Source organism: Lynx rufus, unplaced genomic scaffold (genome assembly GCF_022079265.1).
Source record: "Lynx rufus isolate CCGP_SWC_20201006 ecotype Redwood Valley unplaced genomic scaffold, mLynRuf1.p SCAF_4, whole genome shotgun sequence".
Classification (NCBI taxonomy): Eukaryota; Metazoa; Chordata; class Mammalia; order Carnivora; family Felidae; genus Lynx; species Lynx rufus.
In genome coordinates this window covers 81,376,270-81,402,959 of record NW_025814856.1, presented here as the reverse complement: position 1 = coordinate 81,402,959, position 26,690 = coordinate 81,376,270, and the positions used below count along the sequence as shown (strand labels likewise).

General features: G+C 37.4%; 1 protein-coding gene across 2 annotated transcripts in view; it reads right to left on the bottom strand.

Annotated features, from left to right (window-relative positions):
- The window catches only part of RELN (reelin), a 528,348-nt gene that overhangs the window by 372,495 nt on the left and 129,163 nt on the right, over positions 1–26,690 (bottom strand). For both annotated transcript variants that reach the window (XM_047096965.1, XM_047096964.1), the window contains exon 3: positions 1,161–1,296. In XM_047096965.1, the coding sequence (XP_046952921.1) occupies positions 1,161–1,296 (136 nt within the window). The remainder of the gene's footprint in view (positions 1–1,160; positions 1,297–26,690) is intronic.

Here is a 26,690-nt window from a genome sequence, read left to right as displayed (position 1 = left end):
AGCTCTGTTTTGCCTGACTGTCCATAGAATAGCTATTTATGAACTGCCTTTGGCTGTATTCCATTGGCCTACACATCCACTAAACAAATATTTCGTGGGTGTTTACTGTGTGTCAGTGACTGTTCTAGACAGTTGGGGCAAATCAGTGAACAAAACAGAAAAAAAATTCTTGCTGTCAAGGCACTTCCATTTCAGTAGGAAGTGACAGACAATAAATAACATACATAAATAAAGAAATGAAGTATATTATGCATTAGAAATAAAAAAAAATATAGGGCATAAAAAAAGAGAGAAGACTATGAAATAGAAGGAGCGGTGATTCTGGGCCAGGGCTAGGGATATAGTTTATACGGAGAGATGTCACAAGTCACAGCATTTGAACCATTGTGCAGCGTTAATATCTAAGGATGCTGTTGGGACAATGCTCACTGCATTCCCCAGCTTCCTCTTAATGAAAGCACATGAAAGAGTCATTATGTTTCTATAGACTCCCTGACTCCTCACCACCACCTCACCTAACTGATCCCATTTCTCTCTTGGCACTAATGACCATAAAGCTGAAAGCTAAATTTGTGATCTTCCTCCAAAACATGCATGGAGCCTCATGGCATTTTTTTGTACTTGTTTTTATACTTTGTTTCCCTACTGCCTTGACTTTTTCACATACTTTTATCTTCTTGTGTATCTATCTATCTATCTATCTATCTACCTACCTACCTACCTACCTACCTATCTATCTATTTAGAGAGACAGACAGAAAGAGAATGAGCCAGGTAGGGGCAGAGAGAGAGGGGGGAACAATGGATTCGAAGCTGGCTCTGTGCTGACAGCAGAGAGACCGATAACAGGGCTCAAACTCACGAACCATGAGATCATGACCTGAGCTGAAGTTGGATGCTTTAACCAACTGAGCCATCCAGGTGCCCCATACTTTTGTCAGCTAAAATCCAATCTAGAACTCTTAAAGTATAAAGAAATATGCAAAATTAAACTACTAAAGTTGCCTTTTTTATGGTTTTGAAGTCTTTTTGATACCAAAATTAGTGGCTTTAATTAAGGTCAACCTCGTTGAAATACTACATTTAAATACTTACCCTATATGTAATCCCATGAGAGGTATATTTGCCTTCCCTACAGTCAGAGACACTTTGGGTACTTACATGAAATTCACGCAGCCAGTGCCAGCAGGTGGGGCAATCCAGACGAAGCTGAGGTTGGTTGTGGGCAGATGACTCACATGAGACGCCACCACGCTGCACATAAACTGGTTACCAAACTGGTGGTCAGACATGATTCCTGAGAGACAGAAAGGAAGGGAAGCTGTCATAAAAACAAATAAAACAAAGTCTTTCTTACCATGGCACTAACAAGATTCTCTGGACCTTTTTCTTTCATGTTAAGATTCATCATGCTGTTTGACTTTCCTGTAAGCTTTGCAACTTTCCACATTTTGTTGTTAGAAGGATATTCATCATTTAAACCATTTTTGTTAAGGAGTGATCTACTAATTTCACTGCTATTGTATTTTCTTTGCTTTGATTTTATGGACTGGTCTTAGTCCATCACCAAAGACCACCAGGACCACACCTATAATATGACGAGGTTGGATTTATTGGAAGCGTTTACAGCAAATGAGACCAAATATTCTTGGAAACTGGGAAGTACCTCAGTAAGAGGATGTTAGCAAAGGCTTGTTAAAATATTTGTACTTGTGTTAAGTTATTTAAGAGAGTAGGGTGATCTATCTGTTCTGGGAATTTCCTGATTTTAGTACTGAAAGTCCTGCATCCTGGGATTCCCTAATCTTGCTGGGGAGGTTACAGGGTTAGGTAGGTTTGCTTCTGGATTTGGTGTTATCAGAAAGTGGGACAATTTTATCACTGAGTATCTTAATAATTTTTATCTGGGAGATATGAGGAATGGCATAGGCCAAAGTTGTGACTGATAAAAAAGCAGCACAGTCATATTAGCATAGAGAGAGAGATGGTCATTTTTGTGATTTGCACCGTGTTCTTGATTTTGCCTGTGTTCAGACATGATTACAAAGTGGTCTGGGTTTTGGCTCAAGCCATCAGTTTCAAGGTGGCCTTGTCCTATATTGATATTCTCTAAAACTGCTTACATTCCACATGACAGTACCATGACTGAGCTGTGGGCACCAGGTCAGCTCCCAGCGGAACTATCAGGGGATCCTTTTTTTTTTTTAATAAGATGATTTATTTTATGTTTACCTCAGATATAAAATATTAACCAGTAACTCAATAATAAGAAAATAAACTCAATTTTTTAAAAATAGGCAAAAGACACGAATAGACACCTCACCAAAAGATACACAGATGGCAAATACATGAAAAGATGTTCAACATTCTATGCTACGACAGCATGGCAAAGTAAAACAACAACGAAATGCCAATTCACTATTACATGGCCACAGTGCAAAACACTGACAACACCAAATGCTGGTGAGGATGTGGAACAACAGGAACTCTTATTCACTGCTGGTGAGAATGCAAAACGGTACAGCCACTCTGGAAGACACTTTGGCATTTTCTTACAAAAATAAACATACTCTTACCATATGATCCAGCAATCATGCTCCATGGTATTTACCCAAATAAATGAAAGATTTCTGTCCACACTAAAAACCTGCACATGGATGTATATAGCAGTCTTACTCATCATTGTCAAAGCTTGAAAGCAACCAAGATATCCTTCAATAAGTGAATGGAAAAATAAATTGTGGTACATCCAAACAATAGAGTATTATTCAGGGCTAAAAGGAGATGAGCTATCAAGCCATGAAAAGGCATGCATAAGTAAATGCAGTCTGCTAAATGAAAGAAGCCGATCTGGAAAGGCTACATACATACTATATGATTCCAACAATATGACCCTCTGGCAAAGGCAAAACTATGGAGACAGTAAAAAGATCACTAGTTTCCAGGGGTTAGGAGGGAGGCAAAGATTAACAGGTGGAACATAAAGGATTTTTAGGGCAGTGAAACTATTCCATTTAATAGTGGATACATGTCATTATATATTTGCTAAAACACATAGAATGTCCAACACTAAGAGTGAATCCTAATGTAAACTATAGGACTTTGAGTGGTAATGATGTGTCAGCGTAGGTTAATCTGTTGTAACAAATGTATCACTGTAGTGCAGGATGTAGCCAATAGTAGAGAGTTGGGGGGGGGTAGTGAGGGTACATGGGAAATGCCTGTACTTTCCATTCAATTTTGCTGTGACCTAAATGTGCTCTAAAAACAAAGTTCATTAATAAAAATATGAATAAAAACATTTCCAGGAAGGAGCAATTAAGTAAAAATTCATTTCCTGGGTATGTGAACTTAGGTGAATGACTTACTCTGAGACCCAGTTTTCTTGCCTATAAAATGGAAATACCATGTCCCCTCCACCATAAAGTTATTGTGGGAATTAAATGATCCAATACACATGGAAGCATCCAATACAGTGCCCCATGTAGGAAGGTGTCCTTCCTACATGTCATCCTAATAGTTCATACATTCCTCATCATAGCACTTGACCACCTTTCCAAGGAGTCTGTGGGGAAGTACATTTTTAATTTTTATATTCCAAGCAAGTATCACAATGCCTGATACATCACAGATATTCAATAAATATTTTTCTCAATAAATACAAGAATGACTTAACTTAAAAAATTAAAAAACAACAGAAATTATATCTCATATGTTATATTACCTAGTGAAAAAGAATCTTCTAAAATAGAAGTATAGGTCATATTGGACAAAGCAACAGAAAAACAGGTCTATATATTTTGACATATTCTAGTGATGCCCTTTTTCACATTCAAGTTTTTATTTTTTCAAGCTACGTCTTGAGGCAAAATTCATCAAGTCAGAAACCACAAGGTTAGGGAGGATAAGAGACTTCCCAGGGAAATCACAGAGTGCCTCAGGAGACTCAGCGGCCATGACTCAGGAACTGCCACTCCACTCTGGTTGGGCATAAAGCAGAAATTCTGTGTGTGTGGAAAATGACACAGCTGCAGGAGTCAGCCTGACCAAAAAGGAAAACAAAAGTTCCAGCCACAGTCATGTGGGAAGGGAAATGAATCAAACAAAATAAGGTCTCAGGGTTTCACAGCCTTGGTAACAGGATTCATATTCAAAATCTCCCCATTCTTCAAAACCCCTCCTAGAAAGTGAGTCAATGCCTAGACTGCATATTACTACATGACAACTTGTAAAAGTAGCTGTATTGCTGTTGTTACATCGTCCCCTGCTCTGAGTAAATACGCCACAGAACAACATTCTTGCAATCCAACAGTCTGGCACAGCAGTTCCCCAACATGGCTGCACAGTGGCACCATCTGAAGCGATGGAATAAATTCTGGTTCCTAGAGATTCTGAGTCAACTGGTTTGGGATAAAGCCTGGGTTTTAGGAGTTTCAGAAGCTCACCAAGCAATTCCAATGTGTAGCCAAGAAAATGTTGAAAATGTGTCTTAGTAAAATGTAGTCCAGGCCTCAGGGCTTAGAATAATATGGACATGGTACCAATATACAGTTTGGAAGTATCCAGCAGTGACTGGCACAACAGCCCTGAGAGTAAAGCAAAATATCCCATCCTTTACCCACTACTGTTAGAACCACCCAAACATGTATTCTGGGGCCTTTTTATGTATCTTCACATACTATGAGTGTGCTGTGCTCTTTACTTTTTTAATAAAGAGCACTAGCATATTATACTGTTACCATATTTTATTTAGTTTTACTTTTTAATTGGAGTATAATTAACATACAATGTTAGTTTCAGGTGTACAATATAACGATTCAATAATTCTGTACATTACTCCATGCTCATCGTAAGTGTACTTTTAATCCCCTTTTATGTTTCACCTACCCCCCTCCACCTCCCCTCTGGCAACCATCAGTTTGTCTTTTGTATGTAAGAGTCTATGTTTTTTATCTCTTTTTCTCTTTGTTTATCCATTTGTTTTATTTCTTAAATTCCACATAAGAGTGGAACCATATGGTATTTGTCTTTCTCTGTCGGACTTATTTCACTTAGCATTATAACCTCTAAGTCCACCTATGTTGTTGCAAATGGCAAGATCTCCTTTCTTTTATGGCTAACATTCTACTTTGTGTGTGTGTGTGTGAGTGTATTGTGTGTATATGTACACACACACACCACATCTTCTTTACCCATTCATCTGTGGATGGACATTTGGGTTACCACATTTTAATTGGCATTTTCTTTGAAAATATGTAAGGGTTGGCAGAGTTACAACGATTAGAAAACATCTTAATATCAACCAGCAGAAAAAAATAGTATTTACAGTATACAGTATACAGTATATCTGTTTTGGATTAAACACTCTGTTAGGCTCTGTGGAGGTACCTAGAAAACATGTAGGACATAATCCCTATCTTGAAATGACTTGAGCTGGAAAAAGAAAACTGGAGCAAACTGACATTGTAAATAAAACATCTGGAAAATAAGTGCTGAATGAGTGGTATTTGTGAAAATTACAAAATAGGAGAAGAGTGATTAATAAAGACAATTATAATAATGATTATAATAATTCTTATTAAGCACTTACTATGGCCTGCTGCTTTTGTGTTTCATGAATATGAACTTATTTGAGGCTCTTCAACCCTATGAAGTAGGTGTGTTATCTTCTCTTTACCTATTAGGACCCTGAGACAATGGAGATAAAGGAACTTGCTCGTGCTCAAAGAGAAAGTGGATAGGATAGCCTGAATCCAAACCAGTGCCCCTGCTACCCAGTCAGATATTAAAGAGGGAGGCTGGAGCTGAGTCTTGAGAGAAAAGCCAAGATTTCCCACATCTGTTTTTATTTACACGAGGCAGCAGGGAATAACCAAGAGACTATCCCCTCACTCTGCCATGCACTGCTGCATGACCTTGTCAGGGAACCCCTTCTCAAGCTTCAGTTCTGACATCTGTAAACTGCTGGTCCGTGATCACTAAGAACCCCTCCAGTTCCATGGCTCTCTGAGTACAATCTAAATAACCAGAAGAAAGATGGGAGGACATCTCACAAAGGCAGACACAATGAGCAGCCGTGTAAATATAAAATGAGAACCAGGAGAATGAGCAGTCAGACTCAGCTTCCAGGGATCTATGAAACACAATTTACTGCATCCGCCACAGTGATCTTCTTAATGGCTTGTGTCATGAACGACATATGCCATCTAATTAATGTATGTGATTTGGGAACCTATTCTTGGGATAACTATAATTTGAATTTGATAATGAATTTAAATTTACGATGTGCTTTCCCTGCTGCATGCTGGATAATGGGATACATACTGAGTTTTTAATATGACTTGAAAAAGGAAAAACAGGATCTATAATAGAAATTAATTACATGTATCTCAGGGAGATATATACTTATTAAATGTGTATGTGTGTACTGTAGCAATACTAAAGATTTTATGTTCATTGTTGTGGTTATGTGTAAACTCTTATCCAAAAAATGTTCATGGGGAACTTCTTCCTCAGAGATAAAAAGCTGTACTTTTCCAAGTATACTATGGTCTATGAGAGAAAATCAGCACTTCAAGAAGTATGGCTCTCCTGATCTATCTTTGGGCAAAGAAAGTAAAGCATAATTTCAAACTCTGAAGTTCTACAAGATGGGTAACTTGTCTAGAAAAATTTTAAAGCATCCATGTTATGAACACATTTTCCTTTTGAATACTGTGTATATACACTTGAACAATATAGAATATTCCCAATCTAGCTGTAATTTCTATATTAAGAAACAGTCAATATAACTCTTTGACATAGTATGGGTGTTTTAAATTCATTAAGTCATTCACACCACTGAATATCTAGTTTAAAAATATCTTAATATTTGTCTTAATTGAAGTTGTGGTTGAAGGATACAAATCTGTACCACAGCTTCCTTTATCCACATTATACTTCTGCAAGATTAGGCTCACGGTGTCTTTAATTGTTCTAAAGTTGCTTCCATGATTCCTTTTAAGACAGTGATACACATTACTTTGCCTTCTGGGATGTCATTTTCCTTGACAAGTCTTCAGTTATTTTAAGTTTGTGACTAAACCTTGTATGAACTCCATTTTCCCACAGGAATACTTTTCTATGCTTTTAATGTGCACACCTTGGATCTTCAGAACTGTAACTAAAATTTCTATAATCTCCCCATCTCTAAAATAAAATGTACAGATTCTCATAAAAATGTAGGCTATTCACTTCCAGGAAACACACTGAAGACTTTATTACCCCAAATAACCAATGTAGTAGGAAAATGACACATTCTTTTTGGGTTTATTCTGTATTTTATAGATTAAAGATGTGGATCACTCAAATCTGTTTAGTTTGTAATTTGCCATGGTTAGTGCTAAAGTGGGTAGAAACATATCCTGGTTTATTTTTCATGGTTTTCCAGAACTGAGATATCTGTGGATGAGATATTTCCAAAGAAAGGGCAAGTACATTAATATTATAGATCTTTGTTTGTGGAAAATGTAACTTTTATACATAAAATGATGAAAACTTAAAACAAATATTATTTTATCATTTCAAACACTTCCAGAAAATATGGTAGAATGTTTTAACAGGGAGTTTTAGTAATTTATTAACATGTCTACATAAGAAGTGGAAGATAAGACAAATATTTAAGGTGATTACTATTTGCTTTTATTTTTATCATTTGCTCTTTTTTTTTTTTTCAACGTTTATTTATTTTTGGGACAGAGAGAGACAGAGCATGAACGGGGAAGGGGCAGAGAGAGAGGGAGACACAGAATCGGAAACAGGCTCCAGGCTTTGAGCCATCAGCCCAGAGCCTGACGCGGGGCTCGAACTCACGGACCGCGAGACCGTGACCTGGCTGAAGTCGGACGCTTAACCGACTGCGCCACCCAGGCGCCCCACATTTGCTCTTTTCTTAAAAGGGGTATCTAAAGTCTTCCATCATGTAATAAAAAAAATAGACCCTTCTGCAAATCTAGTTTGGAGAGTTAGTGTTATATTGTAAGTGAATAGAGAAAATGAATTATAGAGTTCCTTTTAGTCATTTTTTAAATCTTTTCATTTGATTTAAATACAAGTAACTGTTTACTTACATAATTTGACTTGTCTATTATTTGCCTTCTTTGCTAGGTCAATGTACTCAAATATTTCAACAAAGCCAAACATGATATTATATGGTAATATAATTTACATGGTAAAAAGTAATCACAGAACTTTCTGGAAACATCCTTATTGCACCTTATCTGTGAAGCACCAGTCTGATGAAAATGGATATGAAAAGAATAGCTCTTAAATAGCGCTTCTAGATAATGACTAGTCTGTGCACACATGCTCACACATATACACTGGGTATGTTTAATTTTTAAAACATTGATTTAAAGGCGTGTGGTCTCATATTTAAGTCTAGAAGCAAAAAGCACTAAAACCTTTAAAATCATTCTGAAATTGCACACCTATCAGCGTAAGTCAGAAATGTATGAGGATTCATGCTATTTACACACACCTTTTGTCAGCTGTATAAAAAGATCTTATTCCATGTCAACCCGATTCTTTCCTCACTCATTGCAATTACAAAAAAAAAAATGAGAATTACTGCTGCTGCCTTCCCTCTCTGTTCCTCTCCCAGCACTACCATTTACCAAATGCCTTCTCTGTGCCCAGTGTTTTACCCATATTATTACCTTACTACTATTGGAGGGGCAGTAGACAGGAAAGGTTGACAGCACAGACCCTGGAGGCAGTCTGCCTGGGTTCAGATCCTTGCTCCACTACCAATGAGCTATGGAATTGGGGCAGGGTACTCAAAAACTCTGTTCCTCAGTTTCCTCTCCAGGAAAATAGAGATGGTAATAATAGGGTGGCTGTGAAGATTAAATGAGTGCACAGCACATAGTTAGCACTATATATGCTAAATATTATCATTCCCATTTTAGAGACAGAATTATCAAGAACCAGTGATCTTAAGTGATTTGTAAGGATAACAGAACTAGTAAATGACACTTGAACACATCTTTTTTTTTATTTTTATTTTTTATTATAAATTTATTGTCAAATTGGTTTCCATACAACACCCAGTGCTCATTCCAACAGGTGCCCTCCTCAATGCCCATCACCCACCCTCCCCTCCCTCCCACCCCCCATCAACCCTCAGTTTATTCTCAGTTTTTAAGAGTCTCTTATGGTTTGGCTCCCTCCCTCTCTAACTTTTTTTTTCCTTCCCCTCCCCCATGGTCTTCTGTTAAGTTTCTCAGGATCCACATAAGAGTGAAAACATCTTTTATCTCACACTGTGCACTGGCTTCTTCCCTACCTATATCCTTAAGTGGGAGTACCTCACTTCTGGGGCAGACTCCTGTCCTGATCCAAAAGAAATCCTGTCCAAATCCAGTGATGGAGAGCAAACCACCTGAGAGTAAGCAGGAAGAGGACTCCCTCCTCTAAGTACAAACTCAGGTCCTCCTCCTCCACCACCCCCTGTCCAAACACCTTAATTTCTTTAAAAAAATTTTTTAAATATTTATTTACTTTTGAGAGAGAGAAAGAGAGGGAGAGAGAGAGAGAACGAGCAGGGGAGGGGCAAAGAGACAGACACTGAATCTGAAGCACGCTCTAGGCTCTGAGCTGTCAGCACTGAGCCCAACACAGGGCTAGAACTCATGAAATGTGAGATCATTATCTGAGCTAAAGCTGGACACTTAATCGACTGAGCCATGCAGGCACCCCCAAAACACCTTAATTTCTCATCAGATAGTTACTGGATACTCTTTGTCCTCTTGGTAGACACATCTCTGAGTTGAATATGACGTGAGACATCTTTAGGTCAAAAGTGCTCCCCTAAAGGGCAAAGCCATGCAGTTATACTTAGGTCTATGTGGCCACTGCATTTGACAGAGTAGCAACCTTTCCAACGAGCTATGTAAAAGTTGGCATTAACCGAAGTTCTCTGATCCATCCACTGGTTCACAGTATACCTCTGCTACCTTTCCTCCTAACACTGCATACAACCCCACCCCCTCATTAACAGTCACTGCATATTGTCTGCCCCTAGCTTTTCCAAGCTAACTGCACCACACTGGCTACCTGTCCAGAACTATATTTTGCCTCACACTCTGGTGCCTGCTTCGCTGAATTGTCCTGGTGTGTGTAGGATTCATAGTACAACTTCCAGGCTAGAAGTCAGATTTAACACATTTGCAGGCCAGAAAAATCCAGAAAGGAAGAGGCTTTAAAGACATAAACCCCAGTCAATGAAGGAGGCTGAAAAGAGCCTCAGCAAGGCTTTCTTTAAAAAACAAAACATCTGGAGCGCCTGCCTGGGTGGCTCAGTCACGTAAGCGTCCAACTTCGGCTCAGGTCATGATCTCACAGTCTGTGAGTTCAAGCCCCGTGTAGGGCTCTGTGCTGACAGCTCAGAGCCTGGAGCCTGCTTCCGATTCTGTCTCCCTCTCTCTCTGCCCCTCCCCTGCTCATGCTCTGTCTCTCTGTCTCAGAAATAAACATTAAAAAACAAGACATCCTGCATAACTGAAACATTATACCCATTGAATAGCAACTCTCCATTTTCCCTTCACCTCCAGCCCCTGGCAACCAACATTCATTCTATTCTCTGCTTCTATGAATTTGACTATTTTAGATACCCCATATAAACAGAATCATGCAGGATTTGTCCTTCGGTAACTGGTTTATTTCACTTGGTTAGGTTCATCTATGTTGTCACATATGGCAGGATTTCCTTCTTTTTAAAGGCTGAATAATACTCCATAGTAAGTATATACTATATTTTCTTTACCCATTCAACCACTGATGGGCATTTAGGTTGTTTCCATACCTTGGCTATTGTGAACAGTGCTGTAGTGAACATGAAAGTACAGATATTTCTTCAAGATTCTGATTTCAATTCTTCTGGATATCTACCCCTAAGTGGAATTGCTGGATCATATGTTATTTCTATTTTTAATTTTTTGAGGAATCTTCATTGTTTTCCATAGTGCCTATACCTTTCTGTATTCCTACCAATACTGCATAGGAGTTGCCATTTACCCACATCCTTGCCAACACACCTTTTTTTATAATAGCAATCCCAACAATTGTGAGATGATATCTCACTGTATTTTTTATTTGGATTTCTCTTATGATTAGTGATGTTGACCATCTTTTCATATACCTACTGGCTATTTGTACATCTTTGGAGAAATGTCTGTTTAAGTTCTTTGTCCATTTTTTAATCAGGTATTTGTTTTTATACTGTTAAGTTGTAGGAGTTGCTGTTCAACAGATATAAAGTTTCAGTTATGCAAGATGAATGAGTTGTAGAGTTCTGCTATACAACATTGTGTTATAGTTAGCAATATTGTGCATATAAAAATTTGTTGAGAACTGGGGCACCTGGGCTGTTCACTCTACTGAGCAGCAAACTCTTGATTTCGGCTCAGGTCATGATCTCACAGTTGGTGAGACCAAGTCCCATATCAAGCTCCATCTGAGAGCACGGAGCCTGCTTGGGATTCTCCTCTCCTTTCTTTCTGCCCCTCCTCCTGCTTGTGCTCTCTCTCCCTCTCTCTCTCAAAATAAGTAAATATTAAAAAACAACTGTTGAGAGTAGATCTTATGTTAAGTGCCCTTACTATAACAAACAAATGAATAAATAGATAAGAAAAAATTAAGAAAAAACAAAACTATAGACTGTTACAGACTATAACTCCAAGCCCTATAAGCCACCTACAGGATTCTCAAACCTCTCTCTCCTCCTCTTTCCTCACTGACAAAGAATTGCTCAGCTAATTGCATTAGGTAGTTTAATGCAATACCAGAATTACTCTCCAGCACCCTGGTTCAAAACTCTGCTTATCCTAGTTTGTAAAAGGTGGAGGAGAAGAAGGGGAAGGCTCTGGACAGAAAAATAACACCTAACATTTTCTGAGTATTTAACGATGCAGGTAAAGTTCTGAGTATTTTGGAAAGATTAACTCACTTATTCATTAAAAATCCTAAGAAGTATTATTATTATTCCCATTTTGTAGATGAGGAAACTAAGGCTTGAAGAGGTTAAATAAGTTGTCCAAAGTCACTAGTCTCTACAGGGACCACTTGAGACCCAGCCCTGTCACTTATTAGTGGTGCGATCTTGAGCAAGGTAACTTAAACTCCCTAAGTCTTATCATCATTATTTATGTAGATAATAATAAGATACACTTAATAGAACCATGTAAATGGTTAAGTAATAATTCATTCTGTGAGAATTAAATGCTAAAGTGTCTGTAAACCGACTATGGGAGTGCTCATTAAAGGCTGAAATTTTATTTGAAGATTTAAGAACATATCCCAGTCCTTCTCTGTTTCTACCACATTCACAGAAAATTCCCCTTTAAATAAATAAGTGATCTGCAGACTGATCACCCAGACTAAGCATGAAGCCCAGGCCAAATATAAACAAGGGGCATGACAACCCTTGGCTAATCCGAGAAAGCTTCTATATGAAAAACAGGATCTGATTATCTTAACTGTACCTCCAGATTGGCTGATCTAAAAGAATTATCTCTAGTAAAGCTATCTCTAAATAACTAGAGACTGATGGCATATAGAAATAGCTCCAGGTCAAAGTGCTTTATCAAATATTTTATCAGTGTTTAAGTGAATAACCCAGTCTTCTGGCTTTAAATGCCCAACATCTTAAAGGAACAGTGAATCCTCCTCCCTTTTCCCCTCTTGTGACCATCATAGCTCATACTGTCATGGTAATATCTGTGAGTTGATCCTGTTTCCAATTTAGTCTATGACAGTGTGTCTCAACCTTTCTGTTTTGTTTCATTATTCCTCCAAGAAGCCTTTTTAGGGATTTGCCTCAAATTGTCCCTATCCCATGAAATTTTATATAAAATATAATGTCATCGAAGCCCTACTCTCAGTTGCAAACCACAGAATACAATCTACCTAATTAAAGGAATTTTGAGTGATATTAGGTAGCTTCTCTGGGAGATACAGAAAAATAAACTTGGATGCTGTACAGCAAGGAGTGATGCCCATAGGACCGGGCCAACATAACACAACAGTTGCCACTGCCCATTCCTTGACATCAACCATATTTGGACTAAAATAACAGAACATTCAACTCAACTATACCAAAAAATATATAAGAACTTTTCATGACTGCATGTGATTGAATATGGATTTCCCCATGCTCAGTCCCTAGCTCATATGCACTCTTTTATATCCAAATCTCATGAGGGTGGGTCTGGATAGTAGGAGGAAACTACGTTATACACCTTCACCTCTAGAAAGGAAGTGCAGGAGTTCTATTTTGGAATGGTGGTGTTCACAATGTGGGAAACTTTATAAAAATGTTGGATAATTATAAATGGTATAGGTCTACTACAGAGGTCAAGTTCAAAGTCTATATAAAATTCTGGGGTTTTTTAAAATCTAAAAATAGCCAAAAAAACTGATAGCCTTAAACAAACATGACTTTTAGGACTATGTCCATGAACATTGAGTTCTTTATCCCTTACCCTGAGTGGGGATTCTGCCAAAGGAAACAAATTGCTTATAGCAGTCAATCTATTTGACGGAAAGGAGCAAAGGCTCCGTATACCCTTCCTAACAGATTTCCCAAGAGTCACATCAGAACAGATAATGGGCCTCTATTTTCTAACTCCAGATGGTATAAATCTTTAATAAATGGCAGAGATCCTTTTCACGATCAGAGTTCCTGCTAAAGGAGGAACATTAATGACGTAGCATAATATTTATTATCTCAGTTAAGGAACACCATCTATCTAGTCTTAGAATTATTACTAGTCTTAGAATTATTACCAAACTCTGTCCCCACCCCAGTCAATCAATAAGGAAGTCCTTCTGATGTCACTTCAAAAACATTTCAATCTGCCCCTCTTGCCTATCCTTCCTCCTATGCCTTATTTCAGGCTTTCATTATCTCTTTTTTGACCAGTACCAACAATTCCCTAATTTTTGTCTCTTTCAAGTTCAGTTTTGCTTCCTCAGGCTCATTCTCAGTATATATACCTTTCTAAAATGCAAATCTGATTTCATCATTCCACTGATTTAAAGCCTTCAATGGCAATCCATATTTACAGAAGTAGGCCTAAGTTCTGCAACATGACATTCTGTCATCTATCTCTCTGGACTCATTTATCATGACCCTTATTCAAACTTCACATTCCATCATGACAAAACTATATACAGCTATGTATACACACCTCTGGTTTTGCACTTGTTCTCTCTGCCTCCCAGAGGTCAGCAAACTATGCCTCATGGGTCAAATCTGGGCCATAGCCTGTGGTTGTATTACTACTGAGCTAAGAATGAGCTTTTATATTTTGAAAAGTTGTAAAACAAAAATAAAAATATGCAATAGAGACCTACCATTATGACCTGAAAAGCCTAAACTATTTACTATCTGGCCACTTACAGAAAAAGTTTGCTGACCCCTGGCCTAAGTACCTTTTCTTCTTCTGACTTGACTAAACTCTTACTCATCACTTAATACACATACAGGATCATAAATCGTCTCCTCCATGAAATTCTCCTGTACAACTCCTTCCTGTATCCAAGGTTAACATTAGGAACATCTCCATGGTCTCATAATGCTCAGAGAATAGTTCTGCTATTGAACCTAGTAAGTGCATTACAGAGAGTTATCTGTATTCTCCATTAGACTGTTAGTTATGTGTTACAAATTTTTTAACCACAGAATCAAGGATAGGCATATAATAGAAGTTTATGGAATGAAATGTTGCTGAATAAAGGAGTTGCTATTGACATCCTGGTATCCCAGTAATTCATATGACTGGTGCTCTCCATGGTACTGAAGGGACTTCTTACAGTTCCTTTCCAGGACCTTAGCTTTTGTTTCCCAATTACCTTCACCAGCCTCTATAACTTCATGACTTCTGCCACTTTCCAATCAACTGCCTATAGAATAAAAACTCTTGTCCAACTTTCTCCTTCCCCAATTAACTATACATACCTTTTGGTAAAGGTATGTATAGTTTACCAAATAGTCATATTTGTTTACCAAATAGTCATATGCTCCCCCACATGCTCTAGCCTCTCTGTAGTTCCAAAGGGCCATATGAATAATTCTGGCCAATGGGATATAAGCAGAAATTAGTCTACTATGTCCTAATTGAAGCACAGAATAGACTGAGCCCACCAGGTTCCTTTATTCCACTGCTTTAATGGCAGTAGAAGCCACACACTGAGATAGCAGAGCAACAATATGGAAATATAGATTGCTGAATCCCTGCATGGAGGACAACTACCCTAAAGAATTCCTAATTTATTTTTTTTTAATTTTTTTTTCAACATTTATTTATTTTTGGGACAGAGAGACACAGAGCATGAACGGGGGACGGGCAGAGAGAGAGGGAGACACAGAATCAGAAACAGGCTCCAGGCTCTGAGCCATCAGCCCAGAGCCTGACTCATGGACCGTGAGATCGTGACCTGGCTGAAGTCGGACGCTTAACCGACTGCGCCACCCAGGCACCCCAAGAATCCCTAATTTATACAGAACTGTTTGATTAAGCTGAAATTTGGGGATTAATTTTTTACCACAGCAAAACTGAATTTCTGTGATTAATACTTCCTTTTAATATAATGCTTATCATAGTTGATTTACTTCTATTTCCTTAACTAGATTATAACTTTCTTAAAAGAAGTGATTTGATCCATTGGTTTTGCAAAGCATCATTCAATAATTACTTGCTAAATGGATGAACAGACTTCTACGTCTGCTTTCCTCTTCTCCATGACATTTCCTACTTTCAAGAAGAACAACAATCTGTTTGTTCAAAGGAAAACTGTGATGAGTATCGTTTCCTCCTATGTGAAATATGGAAAACAATAGTACCTGCCCCATTGGGTTACATAATTAATGTATGTGTTTCAAACTATGCTCAGTATATAATAAATATATTATATAAATGTTGGTGTTTACTACATTACTAAAACTTTTTAGGAGCCCTAAATTTCCATCCATGTTCCCACTGACTTACAAAACCAATGATTTTTTTTTCTGGTAAAGGCACTGCATTCGATAACTCTAGTCTTTTATTATGAAATTAATAAATTTAAAAATATTAAATCACATATAATACAAAACATACAGTTTAAACATGTATGATATTACAATTATTGCAAACACTTTATTTACATCATGATGGAAGCTTAAGTACCATAAGAAAGCACTGACAATGAATGAATTCTGACAATGAAATACATTTCATGTTTTCAGCTCATGTGATTCCAAATCACATAAAAAATACTAATACATTTTTAAAGACAAATCACAGAAAAATATGATGTATACTACTTTAAATTTTATTAAAATTGTGGCTCAGTCAGTTGAGCATCTGACAGACTCAGGTCATGATCTCATAGTCTGTGAGTTTGAGCCCCGTGTTGGGCTCTGTGCTAACAGCTCAGAGCCTGGAGCCTACTTCGCATTCTGTCTCCCTCGCTCTCTGCCCCTCCCCAACTCATTCTCTGTCTCTCTCTCTCTCTCTCTCAAAAATAAATAAACACTAAAAAAAATTTTTAAGTTTATACACTTTATTAAAATTCACACTCCAGTGAAGCAAACATTTGAATACTGGATGAGAAAAATGAGTTAAATGATTACAAAATAGTCTTTAAAAATTCTTAAAATCCCTTCATGTTTAAAACAGATTAGATAAAATATAATTATTTTAAACATTGTAATAATCTATTAATTTGAATTTAATCAAAGCATACTGGTTTATCTAAAAAAATAATACTGGGATTATATGAATACATACTCATGTGAATGATCATCAAGAAAGGTTTTTAACAAAGCAAGTTATTTGTTAAAGGTAAATTTAATTTTGTTTCTCCCCTGTAGTTTTCATTTATAACAAATCATGGCTATGTGAACGCTTTGAAGTTTCTTCTCTTTCATTCAAATTCTATCATGCCTAGCATCATTATGAATGATTATATTTCTACTGCATGGCTTCTTTTAGGATTTATGTAATATATGTTATATTTAATGTGAATTTATAATCTTATGTTGCTTTTTATATTGTTGGTAAAGTTTACATCACTTCTAATTTGTATTTTTTGAGAGAAACAAATTTATTTTTAGATTTGAAATTATTTTACCTACAGTTTGTAACTGAAAAGGCAACCCAAACATTTTTATAGTTTTTTTTAACGTTTATTTATTTATTTTGAAATAGAGAGAGAGAGTGAGCAGTGGAGGGGCAGAGAGACAGAGACAGCAACAAAGAATCCCAAGCCTGATGTAGGGCTTGAACTCATAAACCACAAGATTATGACCTGAGCCTAAATCAAGACTTGGATGCTTAACCGTTGAACCACTCAGGTGTCCCATAGCCCAAACATTTTTTAAAAGAATTCACTTATTTATTTCTATAGTTGGGAAGGAAATATTAGAACTTTTATATTTTAGGGGCGCCTGGGTGGCTCAGTCGGTTGAGCGTCTGACTTCGGCTCAGGTCATGATCTCGTGGTCTGTGAGTTCGAGCCCCACATCAGGCTCTGTGCTAACAGCTCAGAGCCTGGAGCCTGCTTCAGATTCTGTGTATCCCTCTCTCTTTCCCCTCCCCTGCTCATGCTCTGTGTCTCTCTGTGTCAAAAATAAATAAATATTAAAAAAATTTTTTTTAAAAAGAACTTTTATATTTTAATGTCAAATTTAGATGTTCTATAATATACAAAGTATGTAAATACAGGAGTATATGTATTGAATGTATAAATTAAAAGTAAATAGACAAATATTTAATTATATATGTATACTCAAACATTTTACTAATAGAAGAGTTCTATATTTGGTTTAGAGACTTCACCAGGTCAGGGAGGTAAAAGAGTAAAAGATTTGGTGTCAAAAATCGTCTCCCTTGTGACTTTCTGAGACAAGTCAAAATTTTAATTTATCCTTGTAGTCAGTCAGGAGATAATAATAGAGATGAAAATAAGAACAGAAAAGGCTTTGATCTGAGTCCATTATTGTATTCTTCAAGGTGACGAAGGGTAGCATGTCAGGAGGAGCACAGCAGAAGCCTGCAATCAGCAATGTGTTTCTAGGTCTGATATGGAATTATGATCTAGTATGAGGATGCCAGATTTTTGCCAACAAAGTTAACGATGCTATGAGGGCTTCGTACAATGGAAGACTCATGCAAAGATATTGATAATCCAAAGCAAATTACTCTAAGTATCATAAAAGAAGCGTACGTTATTTTGTGAGTCCAAAGAGACAGCAAATGCATCTACTTAGGGCACAGAATAAACTAGTCTTAGTTTATTCTCAAACACTAAGAGATTGGTCTTAAAAGGGAAGTAAAATTCTCTTGGGGTGTTTGTGTGTGTGTGTGTGTGTGTGTGTGTGTGTGTGTTACTTTTTTTTTTTTGCAAAAGGAACAGCATGCTCTAAATGGAACAATGCTGGTCACACTGAGACAACTAAGGAGAAGTGAAAGTGACTGGGATACAGTAGTATGCACAGCAGGCCCAGGAGGGAAAGAGCTAGAAAGGCAATTGAAGCCTGAATTAGAAAGATTTTTGAGTACCTCAGTCAAGAACTGATACTGTTGCAGGCCCAATGGGGAGTGACCTCCAGAACTGTGTATACACAGAAAGAAATATTAATGTGGTAGTGCTGTGTAAAATGTTTGGGTACAACCACAGAGCATCAAAGATAGTGCCTGGAAAAGTACCACAAGAAACCAGGCAAGGCATGAAAAAGATTGGAATTCCAGTGTTAGGAGAAAGGTTTTTTTATCTGAATTCATTGCTTTATGCCTCGTATTGTGGTGCTGGGCTGCTAAAACAAAGTATCACCAACTGGATGGCTAAAAACAACAGGAATTTATTGTCTCAACTTCTGGAGGCTAGATGTCCAAAATCAAGGTGTCAGTCAGCAGGCTATTTCTTTCTGAGAGCTGTGAGGGAGAATCTGTTCCATGCCTTTCCCCGTTCTGGTGGCCCCAGACATTCCTTGGCTTATAGGAACATCACTCCAACCTTCCAAGTTCACATGGTATTCTCCCTGTGTCTCTGTGTCTTCCCATGCTTGTCTTACAAGAACATCAGTCATATTGGATTAGGAGGCCACCCTACTCCAGTATGACTTCATCTTCGCTTAATTCATTATATGTGCAGTGACCCTATTTCCATATAAGGCCACCTTCTGTATTACTGAGGGTTTAGAACGTCAACATATCTTTTTGGGGAACCCAATTTAACCCATAATGTGCCTCAAGGAAATGAAGAGAATCATGAAGAGCTCCAGGGTTCTCAGAGAAATATGTTTGTGATTTTGAAGGCATGGATGGTGTTCTGGGACTCAGTGATAGGTACACAGGACACAATTTATTAAGAAGCTATCAAGGAAGAGTAACTCATTTTACAAATATTGATTTACAATTCAAACTTACCTAAAATGCAAAGTACTGTGTATATAGTAAATAATACTTAACATAATGGGGGAGTTAAAAGAGTGAGCAGCAGGATGGGGAGAGAGAATTTACCAAAAAACAAAAACAAACAAACAAACAACAAAAAAAGAAGTTAACAAAAAGTTCTAGAAAAAATTCTAGCTTTGCCTTTAGAAACTACATGTGGGAGTCCACAAGACTTTTAAAAACTAATATGTACTTTTAAAGAGAGGTAACCCATTGTCACCTATACTTTTTTTTAACATTGAAAATCACTACCATGGGGTGCCTGGGTGGCTCAGTCTTTTAAGCGTCCAACTCTTGATCTGAGTTCAGGTCATGATCTCATGGTTCATGGGATTCAGCCCCATGTTGGGCTCTGCACTGACAGCGTGGAGCCTGCTTGGGACACTCTCTCTCTCTCTCTCTCTCTCTCTCTTTCCTTCCCCTATTCTCTCTCTCTCTCTGTCAAAATAAATAAATAAAACAAACAAAAAAGAAAATAATTAACCTAAACTCTAAAAGAACAGATAGTTACAGTATAATGATCATTAAATTTGTCAGCAAAGACCTTCAAACATGATAAAGGCATTCTACCTGGCAAAGTTATTAGTAAAAAGTATCCTAGTTTATTTGCCAACTCAATCAACTACACTACCACACCCCAACATATGTTATTGATAAGAGCCAAGCAAAGATTAACTTATATTATAATAATATCGCTCCTTATAAAAATGTCACAAGAGGTGACACCTAGATCTCTTTCTAAAGACTGACTGCACATCTGGGAAATACCACTAATTAAACTATCATCATTGGATGCAGATTTTACACACACAAAAAAGTATTTTTTGGAAATGAGGAGCACTCCATCAAAGACTGATTACATTTCACGAAAGACAGTGACTGCAAAAAGCCCACCCACATTATCCAGTTTTTAGAGGAAGTTAATTTGGCCTCTTTTAAGCAGTTGTCTTTTCCTCTCCATCCAAGGTAGAGAGGTATAATAGAGTCTTGCCTGGCTGTACAGAGAGTTACAAACACAAGTCCAAATTACAAGGAACAGGATTTGCACATGTTAAGGGCCTGCCCAGAATGCTACAAATTCACCTTCTAATTTGCAGTGTTGCCCCCAGAGGCTGAGCATGATTCTGTCCGCATATGGCGAGTGTGTGGATGCCTGTGCCCAGTGCACCAGGTGGGAGGTACAGAGCTCACAGTCAGGGAGGCTGAGCAGATGATTTACAGCTGACGTCTAAGAGCTCCGTAGAGAACCGCCAAGCACTGTACTAAACACCACCAATCAGGCAAATCCAGTCGTGGCAAACAAGCTTGGCATTAACAACAGAAATAAAATATGCTAATCAGTTGTTCTACTCCTGGAAAACAAGTCACCAGGGAAGGGGAGGTGGGGACAGAAGCCACATCTTTAAGGCTCTGCAGAGGTTTCTGGTTAAATTTCTACATGTATCTCTAGTTAGGACCTCACTGATATTTCCATCTCACAACATAGTAATGTTTTACACAACTACCTGTTTAGCAGTCTCTTTGGAAATCTTTAAGTCCCCCTCCACGCTACCAGAAGTAGCATGTAACTATGCCATTTAAAATATATATCACAGGGTGCCTGGGTGGTTCAGTCGGTTAAGCATCCGACTTCAGCTCAGGTCATGATCTCACATTTTGTGAGTTTGAGCCCCTCATCGGGCTCTATGCTGACAGCTCAGAGCCTGGAGCCTGCTTCAGATTCTGTGTCTCCCTCTGTCTCTGTTGCTCCCCTTCTTGCATTCTGTCTTCCTCTCTCAAAAATAAATAAAGATTTTAAAAAATTAGAAAAAAATAAATATAACACATATATTATGTCTACTTTACATTTAAATATTCTCTATGGGATGTCGTATAGCGTATAGTTAAGTATAACAGGGTTGGCACTAGGCAGAATTCAAATCCTGCCTCTGTCATTAAATAGCTGTGTGACCTTGACTGACTTAAACTCTCTAGGCCTTGACTTCCTCACTTATAAATGGGATTATAATAATACCTGATTTTTAGCATTGTTGGGTGGATTGAGTTAATATAAACAACACTCTTAGAATAGTACCTGGCACACAGTATTCAATAAACGTTAACTACCATAATTCAACAGCTGCCTGTTCACCTTTAACATGATAATTGCATTCCTAATAAATATAACATTATACAATTTGAGTAATCAAACCAAGTACTCTGATGGCTTGTAATGGGGGTTAGGAGTAGAGATATTCAGAAATAAGATATTTTTTATGGAGGTATTGGAGGTTTTATGTGTGTGTGTTTTAAGTATATAGTTATAAATCCTAAACATCATGAAAAAATACAGTATTTGATTATACTTAGCTTATTCACAAAATCCTTTCCTTTCTGATCTGCACCAGCACTGGCATTAGTATATCCCCCCTCTATACATCCTTATTTCATTACCTTGATTACCCATTGTTTTTACACATAAAATGCAAAGACACTCCAACAAGGTAGCATTGGTGCTCCGAGAGCATTTACTCTTTTTAAATTTTTTTTTTCATGTCTATTTATTTTTGAGAGAGAGGGAGTGACAGAGTGTGAGCAGGGGAGGGGCAGAGAGAGAGACACACACACAGAATCAGAAGCAGGTTCCAGGCTGTCAGCACAGAGCCCGACATGGGGCTCGAACTCACAAACTGTGAGATCATGACCTGAGCCAAGTCAGATGCCTAACCGACTGAGCCACCCAGGCGTCCCACTTTTATTCTTTATTATAGCAAATGTTGACAATGTGATGAAAATTTTATTTACCAGTTAATTGATCCTATTATGTCCAACTGGCCTTAGAAATGAATACTAGCCCTATAGAAAAAGAACCCCTGTACACTTTATTACACATAATGAAAGATTGAGCCCAGGCTTCCCTACAGGAACATAAAAGACTTCAATTCTGTATTTCAGGTCTTCATGACTGTGGGCTAGTCATAGGAGAATGTAACAAATATTTGATCCTTTTAGCTTAAAAAACCAGAAGTGTAAAAAAAAAACTGGTCAGGTGAATGGGTAGACAGAAGAACGGAAGATTATAGAAATTATCAGATTATCTTTAATGGAAAAACAATGCATGTTTTGTGTGCTTTTTGAGTGTGCACATAATTCTGACATTAATACTACTATTTAAAACATGGCCACTCAGTTTCACCATGATAATGCTCTGAACATTTGGTGCCCTTAAAGTTGTCATATTTAATCTTACAAATACAGATACTGGATGAAATATAATGTAAGCATAATATTAACTGAATTTTAAACAACATGGCATATAATGTATCCAATTTCATTTGATTTCCCCTGGTGAGATAACTCTGTGGCACTTGAACTTTTCTTCACAAAATGTAGATAGACCTCTACACTTCATTGTTTCTGTGTTAAATCTTTCATACATTTCCAACAATCTGAATAAGAGGAGCACAGAATATACAGGGCTTCAGGATTGGTCTGGCCTGCCTTTAGGCCACGGAGAAAAGATTACACAGAGAAGAGAAGATATCCCATGAAAGACACTGAGACCACTTCAATTTTTTAAAATGTGCACAATAACAACAATTAACATTCCTCAAATCCCCATGAACAAAATGTCAAAGTAATGTAAGTAAACCATTAAGCCACATCTATAAAGGCATTAGTACAATTACTTGTTTTATTGGCTTTCAACATGCAAGCCAAGCCACAATAAACTGAATTGGGCATATGCTGTTCATTATATCATAACTATAAATGGAAATTTTCAATATTCCCCAGCTGTTTCTATCAATGGCAGAAGATAATTAATGATGACAAGACTAAAAAAAAAAAAAAAAAAAAAAAACCCTAAAATAACTTTATACTCAACCCTCCAAACACTTAATATTCATCCTATTATGAAATCTGTGAGACAAATACATTAACACTTCTTTACTATATTCCCTAAGGGATCAAGGTATTTAAGTTTTTATTTTATTATCATGTGCAGCAAGCCAATTATTATATGGAGTAAGTCAGTGAATGGGATCACAGTGATTTATGGGTCCTTCGACAGTACTGAAAACTGAATGTGTAGATGCAGGAAAACATGTAATGAGAGAGAACTTGTTGAAGGACTCTTTCAAGCGAGAAGGGAGTCTCAGGAGGCTAGATATAATAACAACTAAGAGAGCTACCATTTACTTATGTTTACTATAGGACCTGTACTTCCCCCCACCCCGCAATAAATCCTCACCACTGCCCTATGAAATAGCACTGGGATGGTGGAGCTAACTTACGTTGGCTGCAGAACACTGAACACCTCCCTTCCCACCTCTTTCTTCCCTACTCAGTGATGTCACACTGCCAGCTTGAAATCAGCTTACGTCATACAAATTGACAAATGCCACAAATCAGAGCTTATTTTTTTTCCCGAGAGCTGGTTCTAAAACATTTATCAGCACACTATGAAAAATAGGTATGTATGAGTATTTCCACATTATAGAGGAGGCAAATGACATTTAATAAAATTAAGTGATCTGATCAAGGTCACAAAATTCAAGCCTGAGATCTGCCTCAAAACAATCCAGTAGAGAAAGGGAAATGGGTGGGGTACAGATAAAACAAAATTGCCTCTGAGTTGATGATCATTGAAAATGAGGAATACTGGGAAAGCCTGGATGGGTCAGTTGGTTAAGTGTCCGACTCCTGATTTCGGCCCAGGTTATGATCTCAACAGGTTCATGAGTTCAAGCCCCACATCAGGCTCCTTGCACTGACCCTGGAGAGCCTGCTTGGGATTCCCTCTCCTCCCCTCTCTCTGTCTGCCCCTCCTCTGCTCCCTCTGTCTCAAAATAAATAAATAAGCTTAAAAAATAAAAGTGGGGGGCCAGGAGGAGGCACCTGGGTGGCTCAGTTGGATAAGTATCTAAGTTCAGCTCAGACCATGATCTCACAATTCCTGGGTTTGAGCCCTGCATCGGGCTCTGTGCTGACAGCTCAGAGCCTACAGCCTGTTTCAATTCTGTGTCTCCCTCTCTGTCTGTCCCTCCCCTGCTCATGCTTTGTCTCTCTCTCTCTCTCTTTCAAAAATGAATAAAAATGTTAAAAAGAAAAAAAATAAATTTTAAAAAATGAATAATAATGGATGCATGGGAATTCATTGAGCTATCACATCTAGTTTTATGTTATAAAAATTTCCATAATAAATCATTTAAACACACATACATATATATACACACACACTATTGACACTTGGATAAACAAATCAATTCAATATAATAAAAACCCACTGAATCAAAAGTTGAAGAAGCAGGGCTCAGTAATATCTTTTGATGTTAAAAGTTGACAACCACTGCCTTATACTACTACTTTTTTTATAGCAAAAAAACTAAAATAATCCAAATGACCACTAATAGGTGATGATGAATAAACCCATTATACACAATAAAGCACTATGAGCCTGTAAAAAAGGAATAAGGATTATGTATAGACATACTACTATTGATTGGTTTCCCAGAAATATTGTTAATTTTTTTAAAACACCATGGATAAAGAGACTATATAGGTTTCTATTTATATAGGTTTCTATTTAAGAGAGGGAAGAAGATATACAGATACAGATATATACAAAAATAGACACTTGCTGGGGCGCCTGGGTGGCTCAGTCGGTTGAGCATCCGACTTCGGCTCAGGTCATGATCTCACGGTCCGTGAGTTCAAGCCCCATGTCGGGCTCTGTGCTGGGCTCTGTGCTGACAGCATGGAGCCTGGAGCCTGTTTCCGGTTCTGTGTCTCCCTCTCTCTCTGACCCTCCCCTGTTCATGCTCTGTCTCTCTCTGTCTCAAAAATAAATAAAAACATTAAAAAAAATTAAAAAACAGACACTTGCTAATATTATAAAACAATGAAAAAATAAACTCTAATAATATAAAATGGTTATGGAGATGGGGAAAAAATGAAATACAGTAGAGAGAAACTAGACTTCTTTGAATAAATCTTGTTTTATGGATTTCATAGACACTCTGCAGCCATGTAAATTATTTACCTAATTCTTAAAATTAAATAAAAAGCAATCCCTAACAACTAAAAATAAAATTAAGCAAATTAACTTAATTATACATCCACTTGGTAGCACAATTATAGAAAATAACTCTTATAAATTACTCCACAATACAGTAATTTTATTCTATGTCCCTAGTGATTTAAACTGTTTAAACTTTAAATCATCAATGATGGGGTTATTTACACCACAAAAACTGGCAAAAACTACAAGTCAGGACACCCACCCATTCCCACTTCAGAGAGCAGATGTTGTTAAACATTTACTACTACAGTTGAATAACTAAACACATCACTAAAGTTAAAAATTCTGCAAGCCTAAATTTGAAATACTCATAATATATTTTATCTTAGCCATGCAACGACATGGGCGTGAGCGCTCTCTCTCTATCTCTTCTAAGTCCTGCTTACTAGAAAGGCCTAAAAAGAAGAATCATCCCTGGAACAACACCCACATAGTATTGTCAAAATAGCATTTCCAATGAAAAGTAAACGGTAAACCTTTTGAGAAAAAAGTTCTAGTTAGTGAAACATACATGATGAGCCTAGAACATCTTGTCATACCAGAAAGCAAGCAAGCTACCAAGGATGCCGGGCAACATTTAAATAGGTTTCTACTGGCCAAAAATGAGACAATTTGAGCATCAATTAGGATAACTTCAATGGATTGAGACACATTAAGTATATTTAAATCATGAGTTTAAAATGATACTTTACAAACTCACAAAAACAAATCGGGCATTATTGAAAACTAATTTATTATCCTTGGAAACTGAAAATAATACTGCAATTTGTATATAAACTCTACTTCAAGGTAACCAAACTGTTAATGAGGGGTGATTTATTTTTTGGAAAGTATTCTAATGAATAAATTAAGAAGGAATAAAAGAAGTGGGATATTACCATTTTGTAACCCATAATGAACTAAGAGATCTAGGCAATGATCATCATGGCTTGTAACATCACAAAAAAGAGAACCAAACATTATATACTTCCTGATGAAAACTCCCAATACCATCCACAAAGAGGTTTTGCCAAACAATGCCAATGCCACTCAAGCTTCCAGATCTAACAAAAAATATAGGGGTCAGAGGAACACAACACCTGAAACAATATCCCAAGGATACAACTAGCAAGGACAAAGATTAGGATACAATTAGTGTAGGACAAAAATATG